Raw genomic sequence first — 22,351 nt, 5'->3', positions numbered from 1 at the left:
CGGTGTGTGCGTGAATCGGTGTGTGTGTGAATCAGTGTGTGTGTGAATCGGTGTGTGTGTGAATCGGTGTGTGTGTGAATCGGTGTGTGCGTGAATCGGTGTGTGTGTGAATCGGTGTGTGCGTAAATCGGTGTGTGCGTGAATCGGTGTGTGCATGAATCGGTGTGTGTGTGAATCAGTGTGTGTGAATCGGTGTGTGCGTGAATCGGTGTGTGCGTGAATCGGTGTGTGCGTGAATCGGTGTGTGTGTGAATCAGTGTGTGTGTGAATCAGTGTGTGTGTGAATCGGTGTGTGCGTGAATCGGTGTGTGTGTGCGTGAATCGGTGTGTGTGTGTGTGAATTGGTGTGTGTGTGTGTGAATCGGTGTGTGCGTGAATCGGTGTGTGTGTGTGTGAATCGGTGTGTGTGTGAGAATCGGTGGGTGTCTGTGAATCAGTGTGTGTGCGTGAATCGGTGTGTGCGTGAATCGGTGTGTGTGTGTGAATAGGTGTGTGTGTGTGTGTGTGTGAATCGGTGTGTGCGTGATTCGGTGTGTGTGTGAATCGGTGTGTGTGCGTGTGTGAATCGGTGTGTGCGTGATTCGGTGTGTGTGTGTGAATAGGTGTGTGTGTGTGTGTGCATCGGTGTGTGTGTGTGAATCAGAGGCTGGTTTAGCACATTGGGCTAAATCACTGGCTTTTAAAGCAGACCAAGGCAGGCCAGCAGCGTGGGTTCAATTCCTGTACCAGCCTCCCCGAACAGGCGCCGGAATGTGGCGACTAGGGGCTTTTCACAGTAACTTCATTTGAAGCCTACTTGTGACAATAAGCGATTTTCATTTTCATTTCATTTCAATCTGAATTACAGTGTGTTAAGGTTTGTGGTCTGTTTGTGGCTCTCTGTTGCTCCCAGGGGCAGCTGGATGTGCTGATGTCGTCTTCTTACCCGCAGGAAATCACTGTATGTGTAGCAGTAAAGCCAATCGTGGACCACTACATTCCAGGTCCTGTAGTAGTTAGCAAAGGAGGTTGAATTCCACCAATCCTGGAGCACAAAAAAAGAGAATTCATTACCGGGGATACAGCTGCCGAGGGAATGTCAAAATCTCCTTATCAAAGCACGTCTTCCTCAAACCACCGGAGAGATGACATTGATCACCAGCTTCAATGTGCCGCTGACCTCAGCCACACAGTGGGAGATGGCAAGAGGGGAAAGCTGGTGGCCTGATAGCTGGAAGAGGTGACACCAAAGAGTTCCGCCGAAGAGTGAGAGGAACATGGAGAAGAGAGGTATTGGAGAAGCATCGTGTGTGAATGTGCTCCATCTTCCTCACCATGGTTGGGAGTAGAGTACATATTGAATCTGGGGAAAAAAATATTGCCCAGTGATTTTGTACAGTCTTGGGGAAACTTGGCAATGGTGGAAGACGAGTTGGGGCAAGGACATAGCTGCCCCATTCCCAATAGGGTGGAGAGGATGGAAGTCAATTGAGGAGGGAACCGGATTTCCAAGTTGGACTGGCATTTCAGTGACGGGCACAGCCAGGTTGAAAAAGGAGCAATAATTCATATAAATAATCTACTGGTATACCAGACCTGCCAATATACAGGATCTGCCAGTATACACAATCTGCCAGTACACACGATCTACTGGTATACAGGATGTACTGGTATACTGAATCTGCTGGTATACCGGATCGACTAGTATACCAAATCTGTCGGTATACACAATCTGCCGGTATACACAATCTGTCGGTATACACAATCTGCCGGTATACACAATCTGTCGGTATACACAATCTGGCGGTATACACAATCTGTCGGTATACACAATCTGTCGGTATACACAATCTGGCGGTATACACAATCTGTCGGTATACACAATCTGTCGGTATACACAATCTGCCGGTATACACAATCTGGCAGTATACACAATCTGTCGGTATACACAATCTGTCGGTATACACAATCTGCCGGTATACACAATCTGGCAGTATACACAATCTGTCGGTATACACAATCTGTCGGTATACACAATCTGTCGGTATACACAATCTGTCGGTATACACAATCTGTCGGTATACACAATCTGTCGGTATACACAATCTGCTGGTATACCAAATTTGCTGGTATCCTGGATCAACTAGTATACCAAATCTGCTAGTACACAGGATTTTTCAGACACATGATCTACTAGTATACCATATCAGCCAGTACACAGGATTTGTTGGTATACAGGATCTACTGGTACACCTGGGTTCCCCTCCAGGTCACTCACCATCCTGACTTGGAAATATATCAGCCGTTCCTTCTCTGTCTCTGGGGCAACTTCCTGGAACTCTCTCCCTAACAGCACTGTGGGTGTACCTACACCACATGGAACTGCAGCGGCTCAAGAAGGCGGCTCACTACCACCTTCTCAAGGGGCAATTAGGGATTGGTAACAAATACTGGCCTAGCCAGCGACGCCCACATCCCATGAAGACATTTTTCAACTTGGTGCACACCAGAATCAATCTGGACATAACCTCTGGCTTCTTCCCTCCACTTTATATCTTTCTTCCCTGCCCCCTCCCCCCCCCCCCCCCCCCCCCCCCCCCCCCAACAGGACATTGGCCATTGCCCTCGGTCATGTGACCTAGCGGCCATCTTTTATTTGTCAGCCCCGTTACCTTGTAGAACATTCTGTCCCCGAAACGTAGCATCTCAGCAAAAGCGTTGAGCCAGCAATGGAGGAAGGCAAAGAAAGTCAGGAGAAGCAGGAAGGTACCTGGAGGAGAGATCAAATCAGATCAGTCATCAGCCTGCCCAGCAACCCGCCATTTCCGAGCACTGTAATTAATTTCAAATAACGCAGGCCCGAGAGGTCCTGAGGTTATGAAAAGCGCGACAGAAATGCAAATTTTTCTCTCTTTACAAAATACAGCGAATTTACTGAAGCGATATGTCACCTGACGAACATGAGGTAAAATATCGCACATTTTACTTCAGATACCAGAGCTATCAACATCCTGGGGGTGACCATTGACCAGAAACTGAACTGGACCCAGCCACATTAATACTGTGGCTACCAGGGCAGGTCAGAGGCTGGGAATCCTGCGGTGAGTAACTCACCTCTTGACTCCCCAAAGCCTGTCCACCATCTACAAGGTACAAGTCCGGAGTGTGATGGAATACTCTCCACTTGCCTGGATGAGTGCAGCTCCAACAACACTCAAGAAGCTCAACACCATCCAGGACAAAGCAGCCCCGCTTGATTGGCACCCAATTCACAAACTTTCACTCCCTCCATCACCGACGCACAGTGACAGCCGTGTGTACCATGTACAAGATGCACCGCAGTAACTCACCAAGGCTCCTTAGGCAGCACCTTCCAAACCCACGACCACTACCATCTAGAAGGACAAGAGCAGCAGATACCTGGGAACCCCATCACCTGGAGGTTCCCCTCCAAGTCACTCACCATCCTGGCTTGGAAATATATCGGCCGTTCCTTCACTGTCGCTGGGGGCAACATCCTGGAACTCCGTCCCTAACAGCACTGTGGGTGTACCTACACCACATGGACTGCAGTGGTTCAAGAAGGCAGCTCACCCCCACCTTCTCAAGGGGCAATTAGGGATGGGCAATAAATAATGGCCTAACCAGCGATGCCCACATCCCGGAAATTATTTTTTTTTAAACCCTTCGTTCTCAGTGATTCAAGTTCTAAAATGCTCAAACTCCCATGATGCAGCAGGTCCTGGGGGACCTTATTTAACAACAGGGAGTGTAGCTACTGGAATCCGGGTCCCTCAAGGCCCGAGTCCACCTTTATGGTAGGGTTTCGGTGAGTTCCCCAATTCAAGTAACCCAGGCAGGTGCCCACACCACTAGGCACATCCCCAGTGCCTACCTACACCACCATGCCACACACTAGGAAAAGTGCCAGTTCAGGAGAGAGTACCGGGGACTCCACCCACCCAAGAACATTAATAAACAGAAGCCATGGACCCCTGTTATAAAAGGGCATTGAGAAAAGTTAAAAAAAAGAAAGATTTACTTCAGGTAGTGTGTTACAGGACCACTGGACAGGTGCATTACGGTCAATGAAGTACGTTTTGTCGTCACTGTTGCAATGTGGGACTGGCAGCCAATTTGCACACGGGACGATTTTGCAAATAGGAGAGTGATAACGATCCGATAATCTGTTTTATTATGTTGGTTGAGGAATAAATATTGGCCAGGACAGAATCGCAGAATAATACAGCGCAGACGAGGCCCTTCGGCCCATCGAGTCTGCACCGACATATGGAAAGAACCTGACCTACCTTCCTAACCCCATTTGCCAGCACTTGGCCCATAGCCTTGAATGTTATGACGTGCCAAATGCTCATCCAGGTACTTTTGTAAGGATGTGAGGCAACCCGCCTCTACCACCCTCCCAGATCGTCACCACCCTCTGGGTAAAAAGGTTTTTCCTCAAATCCCCCCCAAACCTCCCACCCTCTGGGTAAAAAGGTTTTTCCTCAAATCCCCCCCAAACCTCCTGCCCCTCACCTTGAATTTATGTCCCCTCGGAACCGACCCTCCAACAGGTCACTGGCGGCGCTTTTGTGATCCTCCGCCCCCTTGGCGAGTACACCGTGCCACATATCGACGGCCTCAGGACGTTGCCTGAGGCCCACCCCCTGATGCTCCGCCCCCAACCAGCCGAGTTCCTGACGATGTGGGTCTCTCATGGTCTCACCCGTCGGGCACTCAGCGTAGCGGCTGTGGACTCAGTCTCGCGCCACCACAGTTGGGGGAGGATTGATTCACTGGCGGGGGGAAATGTATTAGGGGCTCGGGTCACTGTGGCGGGTTGGTCAGGGAGAAGCGAGCCTGCCAAAGAGGGGTTCTATTTCGCAGGCCAGGTTTGCGAGCGGCCGCCGCCATGAAGCACGACGCGGCCGCTGCAGGCCGCCGCCGTGCGCATACGCAGTCACGGACCTGGCAATTCTCCGGCGCTCTACGCTGCCGGCATGCTAGCTGCCAGCACAACGGGGAATCAGTGGGCATTTTACGCCATCTTTTCTGACGTAAAATGCCACCGTTCCCACGCTGGAGTGGGGACATAGCCCCCGAATTGGAGAATCCAGCCCATTGTGTTTCAACTTGGCAAGACGATGCAATTGATGGGAGGAGCTAAGGTACCAGGAATGTTGCAGAAAAGCAGGTTTAGTTGAGTTTTAGATTGAGATGTGAGCAGAAGGCAAACATTTCGCTCTCACTGCAGTTCAGTGCTAACTGTATTTGAAAGTGGATTGAGAGCTGAGATATTATTTTTGTTGTTTTATTGGGAATAAAGATAGCAGTTAAGGGCTATTGTGTCACTGTGTTGATGGGCATTGTTTAAGGGATAATTGTAAGCTATTTCCTTGTGTTATGTTAAAGATATTTTAATACTGTGTTAGTAATAAAGTTTGTTTTAATAAACCATATTTGGGTGACTGTCTGTGTGGAGTCTGCACGTTCTCCCCCGTGTGTGCGTGGATTTCCTCCGGGTGCTCCGGTTTCCTCCCACAAGTCCAAAGATGTGCAGATTAGGTGGATTGGCCGTGATAAATTGCCCTGAGTGTCCAAAAGAACGGTTAGGAGGGGTTATTGGGTTATGGGGATAGGGTGGAAGTGAGGGCTTAAGTGGGTCGGTGCAGGCTCGCTGGGCCGAATGGCCTCCTTCTGCACTGTATGTTCTATGTTCTGTATCACTATTTCTTCATGAAATCACTCCGGGAGCTAAGTATCGTTTCCTCACAATCTTACAAATTAAACTAAAATATTGGGGTTTCTGTCCAGTCCCCTAGCAACTGTTGTGGTCGGGTCCGGGATTGTAAAAGGCCCAAGGGAATGCACTGGAAGGGCTGTGGTGTTTCCGCCATTATTTATGAACTCTTCATTCCTCCCTCCCCAAAACCTTGCTGTCTTGTCATTCAAATATATATGTTTTCTCCTCCTTATTCTGGCTAAGGGAACAGGCTAAGCAGAAGGAGTAGTGAATAATGCACAGGTATTCTAACTTACAGGATGTGTCCGAAGCGATTAGTGTGAGAATATTAAGTCTATCCATAGAATCCCTACAGTGCAGAAGGAGGCCATTCATCCCATCGAGTCTGCACCGGCCCTCTAAAAGAGCATCCTACCTAGGCCCACTCCACAACAGCCCCCCCCCCCCCCCCCTCCCCATCCCCATCCCTGTAAGCTCACCTAAGCTGCACATCTTTGGACACTAAGGGACAATTTAGCATGGCCAATCCACCTAACCTGCACATTTTTGGACACTAAGGGACAATTTAGCATGGCAAATCTACCTAACCGGCACATCATTGGACACTAAGGGGCAATTTAACATGACCAATCCACCTAACCTGTACATCTTTGGACACTAAGGGACAATTTAACATGGCCAATCCACCTAACCTGCACATCTTTGGACACTAAGGGACAATTTATCATGGCCAATCCACCTAACCTGCACATCTTTGGACACTAAGGGACAATTTATTATGGCAAATCCACCTAACCTGCACATCTTTGGACACTAAGGGACAATTTAGCATGGCCAATCCACCTAACCTGCACATCTTTGGACACTAAGGGACAATTTATCATGGCCAATCCATCTAACCTGCACATCTTTGGACACTAAGGGACAATTTAGCATGGCCAATCCACCTAACCTGCACATCTTTGGACACTAAGGGACTATTTAAAATGGCCAATCCACCTAACCTGCACATCTTTGGACACTAAGGGACAATTTATCATGGCCAATCCACCTAACCTGCACATCTTTGGACACTAAGGGACAATTTATCATGGCCAATCCACCTAACCTGCACATCTTTGAATGGATTAACAACTTTGATGTTGGGATAGAAAGTCAGATATCCAATATAGATAGGTGGCATTGTGCACAATTCAGTTAGCATTGGGAAACTACAAAGAGATATTGATAGATTAAAGTGGAGAAGCAAAGCTGGCAAACGGATTGGAATGTGGGATGGTGAGAGGTCATCCACTTAGGACTGAAAAAGGCGAGAACAGGATATATTCTAAATGGCAAAAAGCTAGAAACAGTGGAGGAACAAAGAGACGCGTGAGTCCAGGTAGACAAATCATCAAAATGTCACAGAGTGCTGAATGCCCCATCGAGAGGACACAAGGAGGTGGAAGGTGAGTTTCAGCCCTGCTCCGATCACACCTGGAGTCACTGTGAACAGTTCTGGCCATCACACCGTAAGAAAGAGCTTTGGAGGGAGTGCGGCCTAGATTTACCAGAGTGATCCTGGGCCTGTGAGGGTTAAACTACAAGGAGAGGTTACACAAAACCAGGTTGCATTGCCCGGAACTTTGAACGTTAGGTGGTGATTTCGCCAAAGCTTTGACCATATTGTAGATTGGAAGGAGCCATTTCTGTTAAATGGGGTATCGAGGACAAGGGGCCATCTTCTAAACATTCGAGCCAAATTTTTCAAGAGTGAAATTAGGAAATGTGTCGCCTGGTGAATTTGAACAGACCCGTAGCCTCCCACCGCTCATACCTGGTAACGTTGCATTGAATATCGACAGGACAAGCGTCTTGGTGCTCAAGGGCTGCTTGCTCATATTGGTGAACACTGGGATGCACAGCCTGACAAGGATGAAGTAACAATACAAGAGGCAACCGAGAACCTGTGGGTGAAGAAGAGAAATTTCACAGTCCTGCAGATCAAGAGGTTCCCTGTGGAGAACGAGCGTCAGCAAACCCTCTCCGCACATCGCCATTCATTTCCCCTTCAAGAGAGAATGATTTGATTTCATTTGATTTATTGTCACAGTGAAAAGTATTTTTCTGCGGCCGAGGGAACGTACACAGTCCGTACATAGTAGACAAAAGAATAATCGACAGAGAACATTGACAAACGGTACATCGACAAACAGTGATTGGTTACAGTGCGGAACAAGGGGCCAAACAAAACAAATACATGAGCAAGAATGGGTGGATGTATTTCTGCCACTGTCCCCTCACACATACAATCAACTGGCTCACTTACCACCATCTAAATTCGATCGGAAACACCCTTTCTTGTCGCTCCGGTCGCTATGCCCGTGTGACAAAAGGTGAAGTCACACGGGGTCAGAGGTGAGGTGGTAAGATGGATACAGACCTGGCTCGGTCACAGAAGGCAAAGGGTAGCAGTAGGAGGGTGTTTTTCTGAATGGAAGGTTGTGACGAGTGGTGTTCCACAGGGATCGGTGCTGGGGCCTCTGTTGTTTGTGGTATACATAAACGATTTGGAGGAAAATGTAGCCGGTCTGATTAGTAAGTTCGCGGATGACACCGAGGTTGGTGGAGTGGCAGATAGTGTTGAGGATTGTCAGAGGATGCAGCAGGACATAGATAGGTTGGATACTTGGGCAGAGAAATGGCAAATGGAGTTTAATCCAGACAGATGTGAGGTAATACATTTTGGTAGGTTTAACGTAGAGGGGAAATATATCGTAAATGGCAAAACTCTTAGGAATATAGATAGTCGGAGAGATCTGGAAGTGCAGGTCCACAGATCTTTGAAGGTGGCAACACAAGTGGACAAGGTAGTGAAGAAAGCAGACGGAATGCTTGCCTTCATTGGACGGGGCATCGAGTATAAAAACTGGCAAGTCATGCTGCAATTGTATAGAACCTTGGTAAGGCCGCACTTGGAGTATTGCGCACAATTTGAGGGGCTGGTTTAGCACACTGGGCTAAATAGCTGGCTTTTAAAGCAGACCAAGGCAGGCCAGCAGCACGGTTCAATTCCCGTACAAGCCTCCCCGAACAGGCACCGGAATGTGGCGACTAGGGGCTTTTCAGTCACTTAATTTGAAGCCTACTTGTGACAATAAGCGATTTTCATTTCATTTTCACAATTCTGGTTGCCACACTACCAGATAGATGTGGAGGATTTGGACAGGGTGCAGAGGGGGTTTACCAGGATGTTGCCTGGTCTGGAGGGTGTTAGCTATGAGGAGAGATTGAATAGACTTGGTCTGTTTTCATTAGAACGACGGAGGTTGAGGGGCGACCTGATAGGTCTACAAGATTATGAGGGGCATGGATAGAGTGGATGGGCAGGCACTCTTTCCCAGGGTGGAGGGGTCAGTCACCAGGGGGCATAGGTTAAAGGTCCGTGGGGCAAAGTTTAGAGGAGATATGCGAGGCAGGTTTTTTTACACAGAGGGTGGCGAGTGCCTGGAACGTGTTGCCAGGGGAGGCTGTGGAAGCAGATACATTAACGGCGTTCAAAAGGCATCTTGACAAACACATGGATAGGATGGGTATAGAGGGAGACGGCACAAGGAAGTGCTGAGGGCTTTTGGCAAAGGTTAGTATCATGGCCGGTACAGGCTTTGAGCACCGAAGGGCCTGTTCCTGTGCTGTACTGTTCTCTGTTCTTTGTATACACACAATTCACACAGTTACTGGGTTAGCCAACCTCCTATTCTCGAGCCGTTTTGTTAAAAGTTAATCCAAGCTCGAAGTCTCTATCCTGAGTCATCAGTGGGACACGAGTTCAAATCCTTTGGGCAATCAGAACGAATGGACCTCAAGTATTTGGCAAAACCATGGGGGAGTTAAAATCAAACAGTTATGTCAAATCAATATTGTACTTCATCATGACATGTGATCACTTTATGATCCATCCATCACTCTGCACTCTATCCATCACTCTGCACTCTATCCATCACTCTGAATCCATCCATCACTCTGCAATTCATCCATCACTCTGAATCCATCCATCACTCTGAATCCATCGATCACTCTGAATCCATCCATCACTCTGAATCCATCCATCACTCTGAACCATTCCATCACTCTGAATCCATCCATCACTCTGCAGTCCATCCATCACTCTGCAGTCCATCCATCACTCTGCAATCTATCCATCACTCTGCAATCTATCCTTCACTCTGCAATCTATCCATCACTCTGCACTCTATCCATCACTCTGCACTCTATCCATCACTCTGAATCCATCCATCACTCTGCCCCATCACTGTCCTCTATCCATCACTCTGCCCTCTATTCTGCAATCCATCCATCACTCTGAAATCCATCCATCATACTTCTTGCTCCTCCTCTGCTGATATTTCTTTCTGTGTAAATCGAGGTTTTCGAAACCGAATGGATCATTTCGTGACAAGGAAACATTTCCAGGGTGATGTGGAGCACGTGGGAGAGTGGGAGTGGCTGTGTTGCTCTTTGAGAGGGGCAGCACTGAGCTGATGGGCTGAATGGTCTGTTGTGCTGTAGCCATTCCATACCTTCAGTCACAATGTCTGGCGCCCAATGTCATGTCTGAGGGAATTGGTTGGGGGTTTGGGGCTGTGGAGGGAGTTTGTGGAGCAAAGCCAATCTCTACCCCTTCAAATATGGAGCTTCCTTGTGGATTGGACAGGGGAGCCAATGGAACTCCCCTAGTCCTCTCTTTTCAGCTCACTGACTCTTGCAACCATCGGCAGTATTTCACCGGACCGCATGAGGTATTTAGATTTTAAAATTCCATGTCCTTCTCACCTGAGCAAAATTCAGTGCCACGTACTTCCACCTGATCCTTGGAGTTCTGCAATAAAACACCCGGAATGAAATTCAAAAGGATGATTTTCCATTTCAGCCATGCCAATCATAACTCCGACATTCCAAAGAGCTACACAGACAATGAAGGTGGCACGGTGGTTAGCACTGCTGCCTCACAGCGCCAGCGTGGCAATCCTGTTACATGGGAACTGAGTGTCAGCTTCTATTTTGTCCTTGTGTTTCTGGAGTGGGTCTGGAGCACCCAGTCTTCTGTTTCAGAAGCCAGGGAGCTACACACACAGCCATGGTTTCACGCACCCAGTTCTTAACCATTCAGAGAGGAGGGGCGCGATACTTCTTGTGAAAATACAGTGTAAGTGAGCCAATCAGACAGGAAGGAGCCAGCTATGCTACCAACTGGATATGAATGAAGATCAGTACCACTGATACTGGCACCACTTTACCAGGGAGATACAACAGGTAGACATGGTATTGAATGAGGAGATGAGCAATGAGAAAAATGCATTTAAAATGGAAAAAAAATTAGATCATAGAATAGAATTTACAGTGCAGAAGGAGGCCATTCGGCCCATCGAGTCTGCACCGGCTATTGGAAAGAGCACCCCACTTAAGCCCACACCTCCACCTTATCCCCGAAACCCAGTAACCCCACCTAACCTAAGGGCAATTTATCATGGCCAATCCACCTAACCCTGCACATCTTTGGACTGTGGGAGGAAACCGGAGCACCCGGAGGAAACCCACGCAGACACGGGGAGAACGTGCAGACTCCGCACAGACAGTGACCCAAGCCGGGAATCGAACTGGGGACCCTGGAGCTGTGAGGCAATTGTGCTAACCACTATGCCACCGTGCGGTATATTGAATAAACTAAAAAAAAACAATATTACAAAACTCCTGGTCCAGATAATATAATAATCTTTATTATTGTCACAAGTAGGCTTACATTAACACTGCAATTAAGTTACTGCGAAAATTCCCTAGTTGCCACACTCCGGCGCCTGTTCGGGTACACAGAGGGAGAATTCAGAATGTCCAAATTACCTAACAAGCACGTCTTGGGCAGCACGGTTCCCCGCTGGGTCACTGTCTGTGCGCAGTCTGCACATTCTCCCCGTGTCTGTGTGGGTTTCCTCCGGGTGCTCCGGTTTCCTCCCACAGTCCAAGGTTTGGTGGATTGGCCATGCAAAATTGCCCTTAGTGTCCATAAAAAGGTTGGGAGGGGTTATTGGGTTACGGGGATAGGGTGGAAGTGAGGGCTTATCTGGGTCGGTGCAGACTCGATGGGCCGAATGGCCTCCTTCTGCACTGTATGTTCTATGTCTTTCGGGACTTGTGGGAGGAAACTGGAGCACCCGGACGAAACCCACGGGGATAACGTGCAGACTCCGCACAGACAGTGACCCAAGCCGGGAATCGAACCTGGGACCCTGGCGGCGTGAAGCAACAGTGTTAACCACTGTGCTACCGTGCTGTCTGATAGATTGCAGATGTGCATTTTGAAAGATTCTGGGAAGAAATGGCAGAGGTATCAGCACTCATATTTATTAATTCATTGGAAAAAGGTGTAGTGCCAGAGGACTGGCAGATAACTAATGGGATTCCTCACAGAATATGTCCAGGGAATCATAGGGCAGTCAATGTTAGAAAAAATAGTGGAATCTTTACTAAAAGAAAGAATAGAAGGACTTCTAGAAATGAGAAATAGAATGATGATACTCAGCAGGGATTTCAAAAGAGTCAAGCTTGTTTGACCAACATTGTTGAATGTTTTGAGGAGCGAACTGAGTGAGTAGACGGTGGTAATGTAGTAGATGTCATTTATCTGGATTTTCAAAAGACTTTTGATAAGGTTTGATAAGGTTGATAAGGGCAGCACGGTAGCATTGTGGATAGCACAATGGCTTCACAGCTCCAGGGTCCCAGGTTCGATTCCGGCTTGGGTCACTGTCTGTGCGGAGTCTGCACATCCTCCCCGTGTGTGCGTGGGTTTCCTCCGGGTGCTCCGGTTTCCTCCCACAGTCCAAAGATGTGCAGGTTAGGTGGATTGGCCATGATAAATTTCCCTTAGTGTCCAAAATTGCTCTTAGTGTTGGGTGGGGTTACTGGGTTATGGGGATAGGGTGGAGTTGTTGACCTTGGGTAGGGTGCTCTTTCCAAGAGCTGGTGCAGACTCGATGGGCTGAATGGCCTCCTTCTGCACTGTAAATTCTATAATAGACGAACGAATAAGGTGAGAGAATGTGGAGCCAGTGGACAAGTGGTGGAATGGAGTGCGAACTAGCTTCAAGACACAAAGCAGAGTGTGTGAATAAAGGTTTGTTACTCAGAGAGGCAGAAGGTGGGAAGTTGTGATGCACAAGGATCAGTACCGGGATCACTACTGTCCACAATTTACATTCACCATTCGGAGTTTGGAATCAAATCTGTGGGTGACACCAAATTGTGCGGGAGTTGGTCAACATTGAGGAAGACGGCAATAAATTACAGGAGGACATTGCAGAACAGGCTAATAATTGACAAGTGAAGTTTAACACAGATGTTGGTGGGAAGAATAGGGAGGTCACTTATTACTTGGAAGGTGCAAGTCTAGATGGGGGAGATGAACGAAGGGCTTCAGATAAAAATACACCAATCACTAAAATCATAGGTTACTGAGGTCATAAAAAAGCAAACCCAGCATTAACAGAGGGATAGAATTGAAATGTAGGTGAGTTATGTTAAGTCTATTTTGAAACTTGGTTAGAGCACACTTGGAGAACTGTGTACAGTTCTGGTCTCCATGTTATAGAACATAGAACATAGAACAGTACAGCACAGAACAGGCCCTTCGGCCCTCGATGTTGTGCCGAGCCATGATCACCCTACTCAAACCCATGTATCCACCCTATACCCGTAACCCAACAACCCCCCCCCCCCCCCTTAACCTTACTTTTTAGGACACTACGGGCAATTTATCATGGCCAATCCACCTAACCCGCACATCTTTGGACTGTGGGAGGAAACCGGAGCACCCGGAGGAAACCCACGCACACACGGGGAGGACGTGCAGACTCCGCACAGACAGTGACCCAGCCGGGAATCGAACCTGGGACCCTGGAGCTGTGAAGCATTTATGCTAACCACCATGCTACCGTGAAAGGATATCGAGGCACTGGAGGGGGTGCAGAGAGCGGTGACAAGGATGATGCCAGATCTCTGTGGGTTTACCTATCAGGAAAGGGTGGACAGGCCGGGTCTCCACTCTCTGGAAGAAGGAAGACTGAGGGGTGAACTCACAGAGGTGTTTAAAATTCTGAAAGGTTTTTGATGGAGAGGATCCAGAGAGAAGGTTTCCTCTTGTGGGGAAGAGGATCACCAGAGACCATCAATATCAGATAATCACCAAGAAATCCAATCGGGAATTCAGGAGAAACTTCTTCACCCAGAGAGTGGGGAGAATGTGGGTCTCACTCCCACGGGGAGTGGTGGAAGTGAATAGTGTTGATGGATTGAAGGGGAAACTAGACAAGGATATGAGGGGGAAGGGAATAGAGGGGTACACTGGGAGATTTGGATGAGGAATGATGGGGAAACATAGAACATAGAACATAGAACAGTACAGCACAGAACAGGCCCTTCGGCCCTCAATGTTGTGCCGAGCCATGATCACCCTACTCCAGGGGTGGGCAAACTACGGCCCGCGGGCCGCATGCGGCCCGCCAAAGGTATTTCTGCGGCCCACCAAGTCATTAAAAAAAAAAAAAAAAAAAAATTTATTTTTTTTTAAATTTTTTTTTAAAGGTTAATGGGTGGGGGGGCTGTTGGGTTACTTACTGGTATAGGGTGGATACGTTGACTTGAGTAGGGTGATCATTGCTTGGCACAACGTCGAGGGCCGAAGGGCCTGTTCTGTGCTGTACTGTTCTATGTTCTATATGAGGCGCCCACAATCATAACCGGGTGAAGTAATTATTTTACTTAATATACTATGCGGCCCTTTGTGAATTGTGAATTTCTGAATGCGGCCCTTGCACGGAAAAGTTTGCCCACCCCTGCCCTACTCAAACCCACGTATCCACCCCATACCCGTAACCCAACAACCCCCCCCTTAACCTTACTTTTATTTGGACACTACGGGCAATTTAGCATGGCCAATCCACCTAACCCGCACATCTTTGGACTGTGGGAGGAAACCGGAGCACCCGGAGGAAACCCACGCACACAGGGGGAGGACGTGCAGACTCCGCACAGACAGTGACCCAGCCGGGAATCGAACCTGGGACCCTGGAGCTATGAAGCATTTATGCTAACCACCATGCTACCCTGCTGCCCCAAACGCTGGAGTGGAGCATAAACACCAGCATGAACTAGATAGGCCGAATGGCCTGTTTCTGTGTTGTGTGCGATCCAATATAATTAACCTGAACTTTGCTCTGGGGAAAGGGAGGAGGAAGTAAGCCTGGAGTTCAACTGCTGAGGAACTTGTGACTCCTGCTGCAAGCTTACCCCGTCACGCAGCTCAGTGTGGAGCATACCTCTGGCAGTCAAATGAGGAAAGTTTACTCTGCAGTACGCGACACAGGAGAGGGATCTGGGATACTGGTGGATAAAGGCCTGAAGCCATCGGCAGAATGCAGTAACTAGAAAGCAAATGAGGCTTTGGACTTTCTGCCCAGGGGGATGGAGCAGAAACCTCAGGAAGTATCGATTTTGTAGTGAGCTCTTGCCCAGCCTCACCCGGAGTACTGACGACTGCTCTGGGCTCCGTGTCTTGGGAAAGGCAGCAAAGAGAGAGAGAGAGAGCGGCGAAGGACAATGAAACTGAGATTTGTGCCAAGACCTCAGGTTACGGGGAGAGGCTCCAGGAATCGGGAATGTTCACACGAGCGAGGAGAATTGGAATCATGAAAGGAAAAATTCAGGACGGATTTGGATATGTAACTGGAGGAATATTTGATGGAGGGGATAGGAAGCTGGATGGACCATTCCGGGTCAAACCATTCCTGAATCAAGGTCACAGTTGACTTGAAGAGCAGCAGGGAGCTGATCCCCTTTTTCCAACAGGAGAGGAAGGAGAAACCTGGAAAAACCGGAAACCAACACAAGGTTGCCTTCCAGCACTCGTATAAGTGGTTAGGAACACTACATACCTAGGATAAGAATCCCGATAGATGAGCGTGGGACAGAACAGGAAGTAGAGGTAACTCGAGAACTTTTGCACCTGAAGCACTTTCCCTAACAAATAAAAGACAGAGAATTAAATCATGTTACATTCCACCATTTCAGTAAGTCAGGTTAGTTTCAGACAGAGGTCAAAGGCCATGGGTTGTCCTCTTGAGACAGAGGGTGAACACTGGATCAGGGTCAGAGGTGAGGGGTGAACACTGTATCAGGGTCAGAGGTGAGGTATGGACACTGGGTGAACACTGGAACAGGGTCAGAGGTGAGGTATGGACACTGGGTGAATACTGGAACAGGGTCAGAGGTGAGGTATGGACACTGGGTGAACACTGGAACAGGGTCAGAGGTGAGGTATGGACACTGGGTAAACACTGGAACAGGGTCAGAGGTGAGGTATGGACACTGGGTGAACACTGGAACAGGGTCAGAGAGGAGGTATGGACACTGGGTGAATACTGGAACAGGGTCAGAGGTGAGGTATGGACACTGGGTGAATACTGGAACAGGGTCAGAGGTGAGGTATGGACACTGGGTGAATACTGGAACAGGGTCAGAGGTGAGGTATGGACACTGGGTGAACACTGGAACAGGGTCAGAGGTGAGGTATGGACACTGGGTGAATACTGGAACAGGGTCAGAGGTGAGGTATGGCGAATGAGTGAACACTGGATCAGGGTCAGAGGTGAGGTATGGACACTGGGTGAACACTGGATCAGGGTCAGAGGTGAGGTATGGACACTGGGTGAATACTGGAACAGGGTCAGAGGTGAGGTATGGACACTGGGTGAATACTGGAACAGGGTCAGAGGTGAGGTATGGACACTGGGTGAATACTGGAACAGGGTCAGAGGTGAGGTATGGACACTGGGTGAACACTGGATCAGGGTCAGAGGTGAGGTATGGCGAATGAGTGAACACTGGAACAGGGTCAGAGGTGAGATATGGACACTGGGTGAACACTGGATCAGGGTCAGAGGTGAGGTATGGACACTGGGTGAACACTGGAACAGGGTCAGAGGTGAGGTATGGACACTGGGTGAATACTGGAACAGGGTCAGAGGTGAGGTATGGACACTGGGTGAATACTGGAACAGGGTCAGAGGTGAGGTATGGCGAATGAGTGAACACTGGATCAGGGTCAGAGGTGAGGTATGGACACTGGGTGAATACTGGAACAGGGTCAGAGGTGAGGTATGGACACTGGGTGAATACTGGAACAGGGTCAGAGGTGAGATATGGACACTGGGTGAATACTGGAACAGGGTCAGAGGTGAGGTATGGACACTGGGTGAACACTGGATCAGGGTCAGAGGTGAGGTATGGCGAATGAGTGAACACTGGATCAGGGTCAGAGGTGAGGTATGGACACTGGGTGAACACTGGATCAGGGTCAGAGGTGAGGTATGGACACTGGGTGAACACTGGAACAGGGTCAGAGGTGAGGTATGGACACTGGGTGAATACTGGAACAGGGTCAGAGGTGAGGTATGGACACTGGGTGAATACTGGAACAGGGTCAGAGGTGAGGTATGGCGAATGAGTGAACACTGGATCAGGGTCAGAGGTGAGGTATGGACACTGGGTGAACACTGGAACAGGGTCAGAGGTGAGGTATGGACACTGGGTGAATACTGGAACAGGGTCAGAGGTGAGGTATGGACACTGGGTGAATACTGGAACAGGGTCAGAGGTGAGGTATGGACACTGGGTGAACACTGGAACAGGGTCAGAGGTGAGGTATGGACACTGGGTGAACACTGGATCAGGGTCAGAGGTGAGGTATGGCGAATGAGTGAACACTGGAACAGGGTCAGAGGTGAGATATGGACACTGGGTGAACACTGGAACAGGGTCAGAGGTGAGGTATGGACACTGGGTGAATACTGGAACAGGGTCAGAGGTGAGGTATGGACACTGGGTGAATACTGGAACAGGGTCAGAGGTGAGGTATGGCGAATGAATGAACACTGGATCAGGGTCAGAGGTGAGGTATGGACACTGGGTGAACACTGGAACAGGGTCAGAGGTGAGGTATGGACACTGGGTGAATACTGGAACAGGGTCAGAGGTGAGGTATGGACACTGGGTGAACACTGGAACAGGGTCAGAGGTGAGGTATGGCGAATGAGTGAACACTGGATCAGGGTCAGAGGTGAGGTATGGACACTGGGTGAATACTGGAACAGGGTCAGAGGTGAGATATGGACACTGGGTGAACACTGGAACAGGGTCAGAGGTGAGATATGGACACTGGGTGAACACTGGAACAGGGTCAGAGGTGAGGTATGGACACTGGGTGAACACTGGATCAGGGTCAGAGGTGAGGTATGGACACTGGGTGAACACTGGAACAGGGTCAGAGGTGAGGTATGGACACTGGGTGAACACTGGATCAGGGTCAGAGGTGAGGTATGGACACTGGGTGAACACTGGAACAGGGTCAGAGGTGAGGTATGGACACTGGGTGAACACTGGATCAGGGTCAGAGGTGACATCTCTGCTGTCACCATACAGTCTCCGTCCAGAGTCTCCAGCCAGTGTTTCGCTGCAGTGTCTCTCCCTTCAGCAGTGTGGCAACAAGACAGCTGGGAGGTTGCATCTGGAATGAGGCAGAGTTTGGGCCTAATATACACGGATGATGTAAGTAATCCAAAATAGGACACGATTAACAGAGGAGAAGGACCCTTGGGTTTACAAAAGTCCACAACTTGGAGGTTATGTGATGAAATATACAAAGAGTGCAAAAATAAGTCAATAATTTAATTAAGTAATGAAATAAAATATCTGAAAGCTGGCAGGTGAGGTGATGTATCAATCTGCAGCTTGTGCGAGCTCCTGGATACCATTCTGATCCAAGACTGAGAGAGACAGATTTCTAATCAGTAAGAGAATCGAGGGTTATGGGGCAAGGCGGGAAAGTGAAGTTGAGGATTATTGTATCGGATCGGCCATGATCCCTCTCCAGCCCAATGGCTCCCTCTCCAGCTGTCCCCATCAAAAACACAGAGGTGACACTACCACAGGAGGGCATTACACAAACCCATATATAAAGGACACAGCACACATGATCTTCCTCTTTCCAGTGGAGACACTTAGTGAGTACAGACACAGGGTTGATTCAATATCACACCCACCACGTGGATTGTAGCAGACTGGTTAGTCAGTCTGAGTAGCTATAGAAGGATTAACAGTAGTGGCGAACCTAAAGAATTGTAAATAGTTCAATAAACGTGTTGAAGTTATCTCCACGTCTGAACCTTCCTTTGTCAGAGTGAACATCAAGGAAGCAGCTTATGCTTCGCCCAGAGCATAACAAGACACCCTCAACACTGTCCCCATCAAACACTCCCAGGACAGGTACAGCACGGGGTTAGATACAGAGTAAAGCTCCCTCTACACTGTCCCCATCAAACACTCCCAGGACAGGTACAGCACGGGATTAGATACAGAGTAAAGGTCCCTCTACACTGTCCCCATCAAACACTCCCAGGACAGATACAGCACGGGGTTAGATACAGAGTAAAGCTCCCTCTACACTGTCCCCATCAAACACTCCCAGGACAGGTACAGCACGGGGTTAGATACAGAGTAAAGCTCCGTCTACACTCTCCCCATCAAACACTCCCAGGGCAGGTACAGCACGGGGTTAGATACAGAGTAAAGCTCCCTCTACACTGTCCCCATCAAACACTCCCAGGACAGGTACAGCACGGGGTTAGATACAGAGTAAAGCTCCCTCTACACTGTCCCCATCAAACACTCCGAGGACAGGTACAGCACGGGGTTAGATACAGAGTAAAGCTCCCGCTACACTGTCCCCATCAAACACTCCCAGGAGAGGTACAGCACGGGGTTAGATACAGAGTAAAGCTCCCTCTACACTGTCCCCATCAAACACTCCCAGGACAGGTACAGGACGGGGTTAGATACAGAGTAAAGCTCCCTCTCCACTGTCCCCATCAAACACTCCCAGGACAGGTACAGCACGGGGTTAGATACAGAGTAAAGCTCCCTCTATATTGTCCCCATCAAACACTCCCAGGACAGGTACAGCACGGGGTTAGATACAGAGTAAAGCTCCCTCTACACTATCCCCATCAAACACTCCCAGGACAGGTACAGCACGGGGTTAGATACAGAGTAAAGCTCCCTCTACACTGTCCCCATCAAACACTCCCAGGACAGGTACAGCACGGGGTTAGATACAGAGTAAAGCTCCCTCTACACTGTCCCCATCAAACACTCCCAGGACAGGTACAGCACGGGGTTAGATACAGAGTAAAGCTCCCTCTACACTGTCCCCATCAAACACTCCGAGGACAGGTACAGCACGGGGTTAGATACAGAGTAAAGCTCCCTCTACACTGTTGAACTCTATTGGAGTGGGCTGCGGTTTCTCGGAGGATCCAGCTCCCTCGCAGGTTACAGGCTTTGACCCTCACAGGCGATTGGGGCTGGGATGAGCTAGTTCCCCAGTTGATGGTGATGTACACTCAGTGATGTGGGTCACTGCCCTGTCCTCCCTCACCTTCCTGCACCTTTGCTGTCAGCACTTTCGGAACATTTTCTCGAATGAAAGAGTAGCTCTTCATCATAAAACGAATCTGTTGAAAAATAAAACCAAGGAGCCATTTGTGTGTCACTCAAAATCTGCTTGAACGCTTATCAATAAAAACCGTTAAAGCTGCTGCAACATCACTGTGTCTCACTTCCATTTCTGCACCGTGGCATTTCAGGATACAGAGGCAGGAGTGGGATTAATTCGACTCAGGATGGAGCGTGGGACAGGGAAACACAATGAGCTATTCAGCTTCTTGCTGGGAAATGTTTGGGCTTGACAAACAGATCAGGAATGATCTACTGAAGAGCTGTCGGGACAAAGAACTGTGTCAGTCACCAGATGAGACAGGCATCCAAATATCCCACTGTGTCAATAAACGCAAATGACTGTGGATGTTGGAAATCGGAAATAAAAACAGGAAATGCTGTAATGAACACAGCTGGTCTGTCAGTGTCTGTGGAGAGAGAAACGCTTCGAGCCCAGTATGAGTGTGTGAGAGAGTGAATGTGTGTGAGTGGGTGAGTGAGTGTGAGTGGGTGAATGTGTGTGAGTGGGTGAGTGAGTGAATGTGTGTGAGTGGGTGAGTGAGTGAATGTGTGTGAGTGGGTGAGTGAGTGTGAGTGGGTGAATGTGTGTGAGTGGGTGAGTGAGTGTGAGTGGGCGAGTGAATGTGTGTGAGTGGGTGAGTGAATGTGTGTGAGTGGGTGAGTGAGTGAATGTGTGTGAGTGGGTGAGTGAGTGAATGTGTGTGAGTGGGTGAGTGAGTGAATGTGTGTGAGTGGGTGAGGGAGTGTGAGTGGGTGAGTGAGTGAATGTGTGTGAGTGAGTGAGTGAGTGAATGTGTGTGAGTGAGTGAATGTGTGTGAGTGGGTGAGTGAGTGAATGTGTGAGTGAGTGAGTGAGTGAATGTGTGTGAGTGGGTGAGTGAGTGAATGTGTGTGAGTGAGTGAGTGAGTGAATGTGTGTGAGTGAGTGAATGTGTGTGAGTGGGTGAGTGGGTGAATGTGTGTGAGTGGGTGAGTGAGTGAATGTGTGTGAGTGGGTGAGTGAGTGAATGTGTGTGAGTGAGTGAGTGAGTGAATGTGTGTGAGTGAGTGAATGTGTGTGAGTGGGTGAGTGGGTGAATGTGTGTGAGTGGGTGAGTGAGTGAATGTGTGTGAGTGGGTGAGTGGGTGAATATGTGTGAGTGGGTGAGTGAGTGAATGTGGGTGAGTGGGTGAGTGAGTGAATGTGTGTGAGTGGGTGAGTGAGTGAATGTGTGTGAGTGGGTGAGGGAGTGTGAGTGGGTGAGTGAGTGAATGTGTGTGAGTGGGTGAGTGAGTGAATGTGTGTGAGTGGGTGAGTGAGTGAATGTGTGTGAGTGGGTGAGTGAGTGAATGTGTGTGAGTGTGTGAGTGAGTGAATGTGTGTGAGTGAGTGAATGTGTGTGAGTGGGTGAGTGGGTGAATGTGTGTGAGTGGGTGAGTGAGTGAATGTGTGTGAGTGGGTGAGTGAGTGAATGTGTGTGAGTGGGTGAGTGAGTGAATGTGTGTGAGTGGGTGAGTGAGTGAATGTGTGTGTGTGGGTGAGTGAATGTGTGAGTGGGTGAGTGAATGTGTGAGTGGGTGAGTGAGTGAATGTGTGTGAGTGGTTGAGTGAGTGAATGTGTGTGTGGGTGAGTGAGTGAATGTGTGTGAGTGGGTGAGTGGGTGAATGTGTGTGAGTGGGTGAGTGAGTGTGTGTGAGTGGGTGAGTGAGTGAATGGGTATGTGGGTGAGTGAATGTGTGTGAGTGGGTGAGTGAGTGAATGTGTGTGAGTGGGTGAGTGGGTGAATGTGTGTGAGTGGGTGAGTGAGTGAATGTGTGTGAGTGGGTGAGTGAGTGAATGTGTATGAATGAGTGAATGTGTGTGAGTGGGTGAGTGAGTGTGAGTGGGTGAATGTGTGTGAGTGGGTGAGTGAGTGAATGTGTGTGAATGAGTGAATGTGTGTGAGTGGGTGAGTGAGTGAATGTGTGTGTGGGTGAGTGAGTGAATGTGTGTGAGTGGGTGAGTGAGTGAATGTGTGTGAGTGGGTGAGTGAGTGAATGTG

At 48.9% G+C, this 22,351-nt stretch overlaps 1 protein-coding gene across 1 annotated transcript; it reads right to left on the bottom strand.

The window, feature by feature from the left end:
- Nucleotides 1-841: 841 nt before the first annotated feature.
- Nucleotides 842-20,363, bottom strand: LOC119961393 (sterol O-acyltransferase 2-like; the record flags this gene model as incomplete). The annotated part of the gene is made up of 6 exons (XM_038788782.1): nt 842-1,024; nt 2,652-2,749; nt 7,542-7,671; nt 10,538-10,583; nt 15,691-15,775; nt 20,250-20,363. Coding segments are annotated over 6 exons (656 nt in total), but the record flags the coding sequence as incomplete, so codon positions are not given.
- Between the last annotated feature and the right edge of the window lie 1,988 nt (nt 20,364-22,351).

This window comes from Scyliorhinus canicula, unplaced genomic scaffold, assembly GCF_902713615.1.
Source record: "Scyliorhinus canicula unplaced genomic scaffold, sScyCan1.1, whole genome shotgun sequence".
Taxonomy (NCBI): Eukaryota; Metazoa; Chordata; class Chondrichthyes; order Carcharhiniformes; family Scyliorhinidae; genus Scyliorhinus; species Scyliorhinus canicula.
Note: the sequence above shows the minus strand (reverse complement) of the source record. Positions and strands in the feature narration are given on the sequence as shown.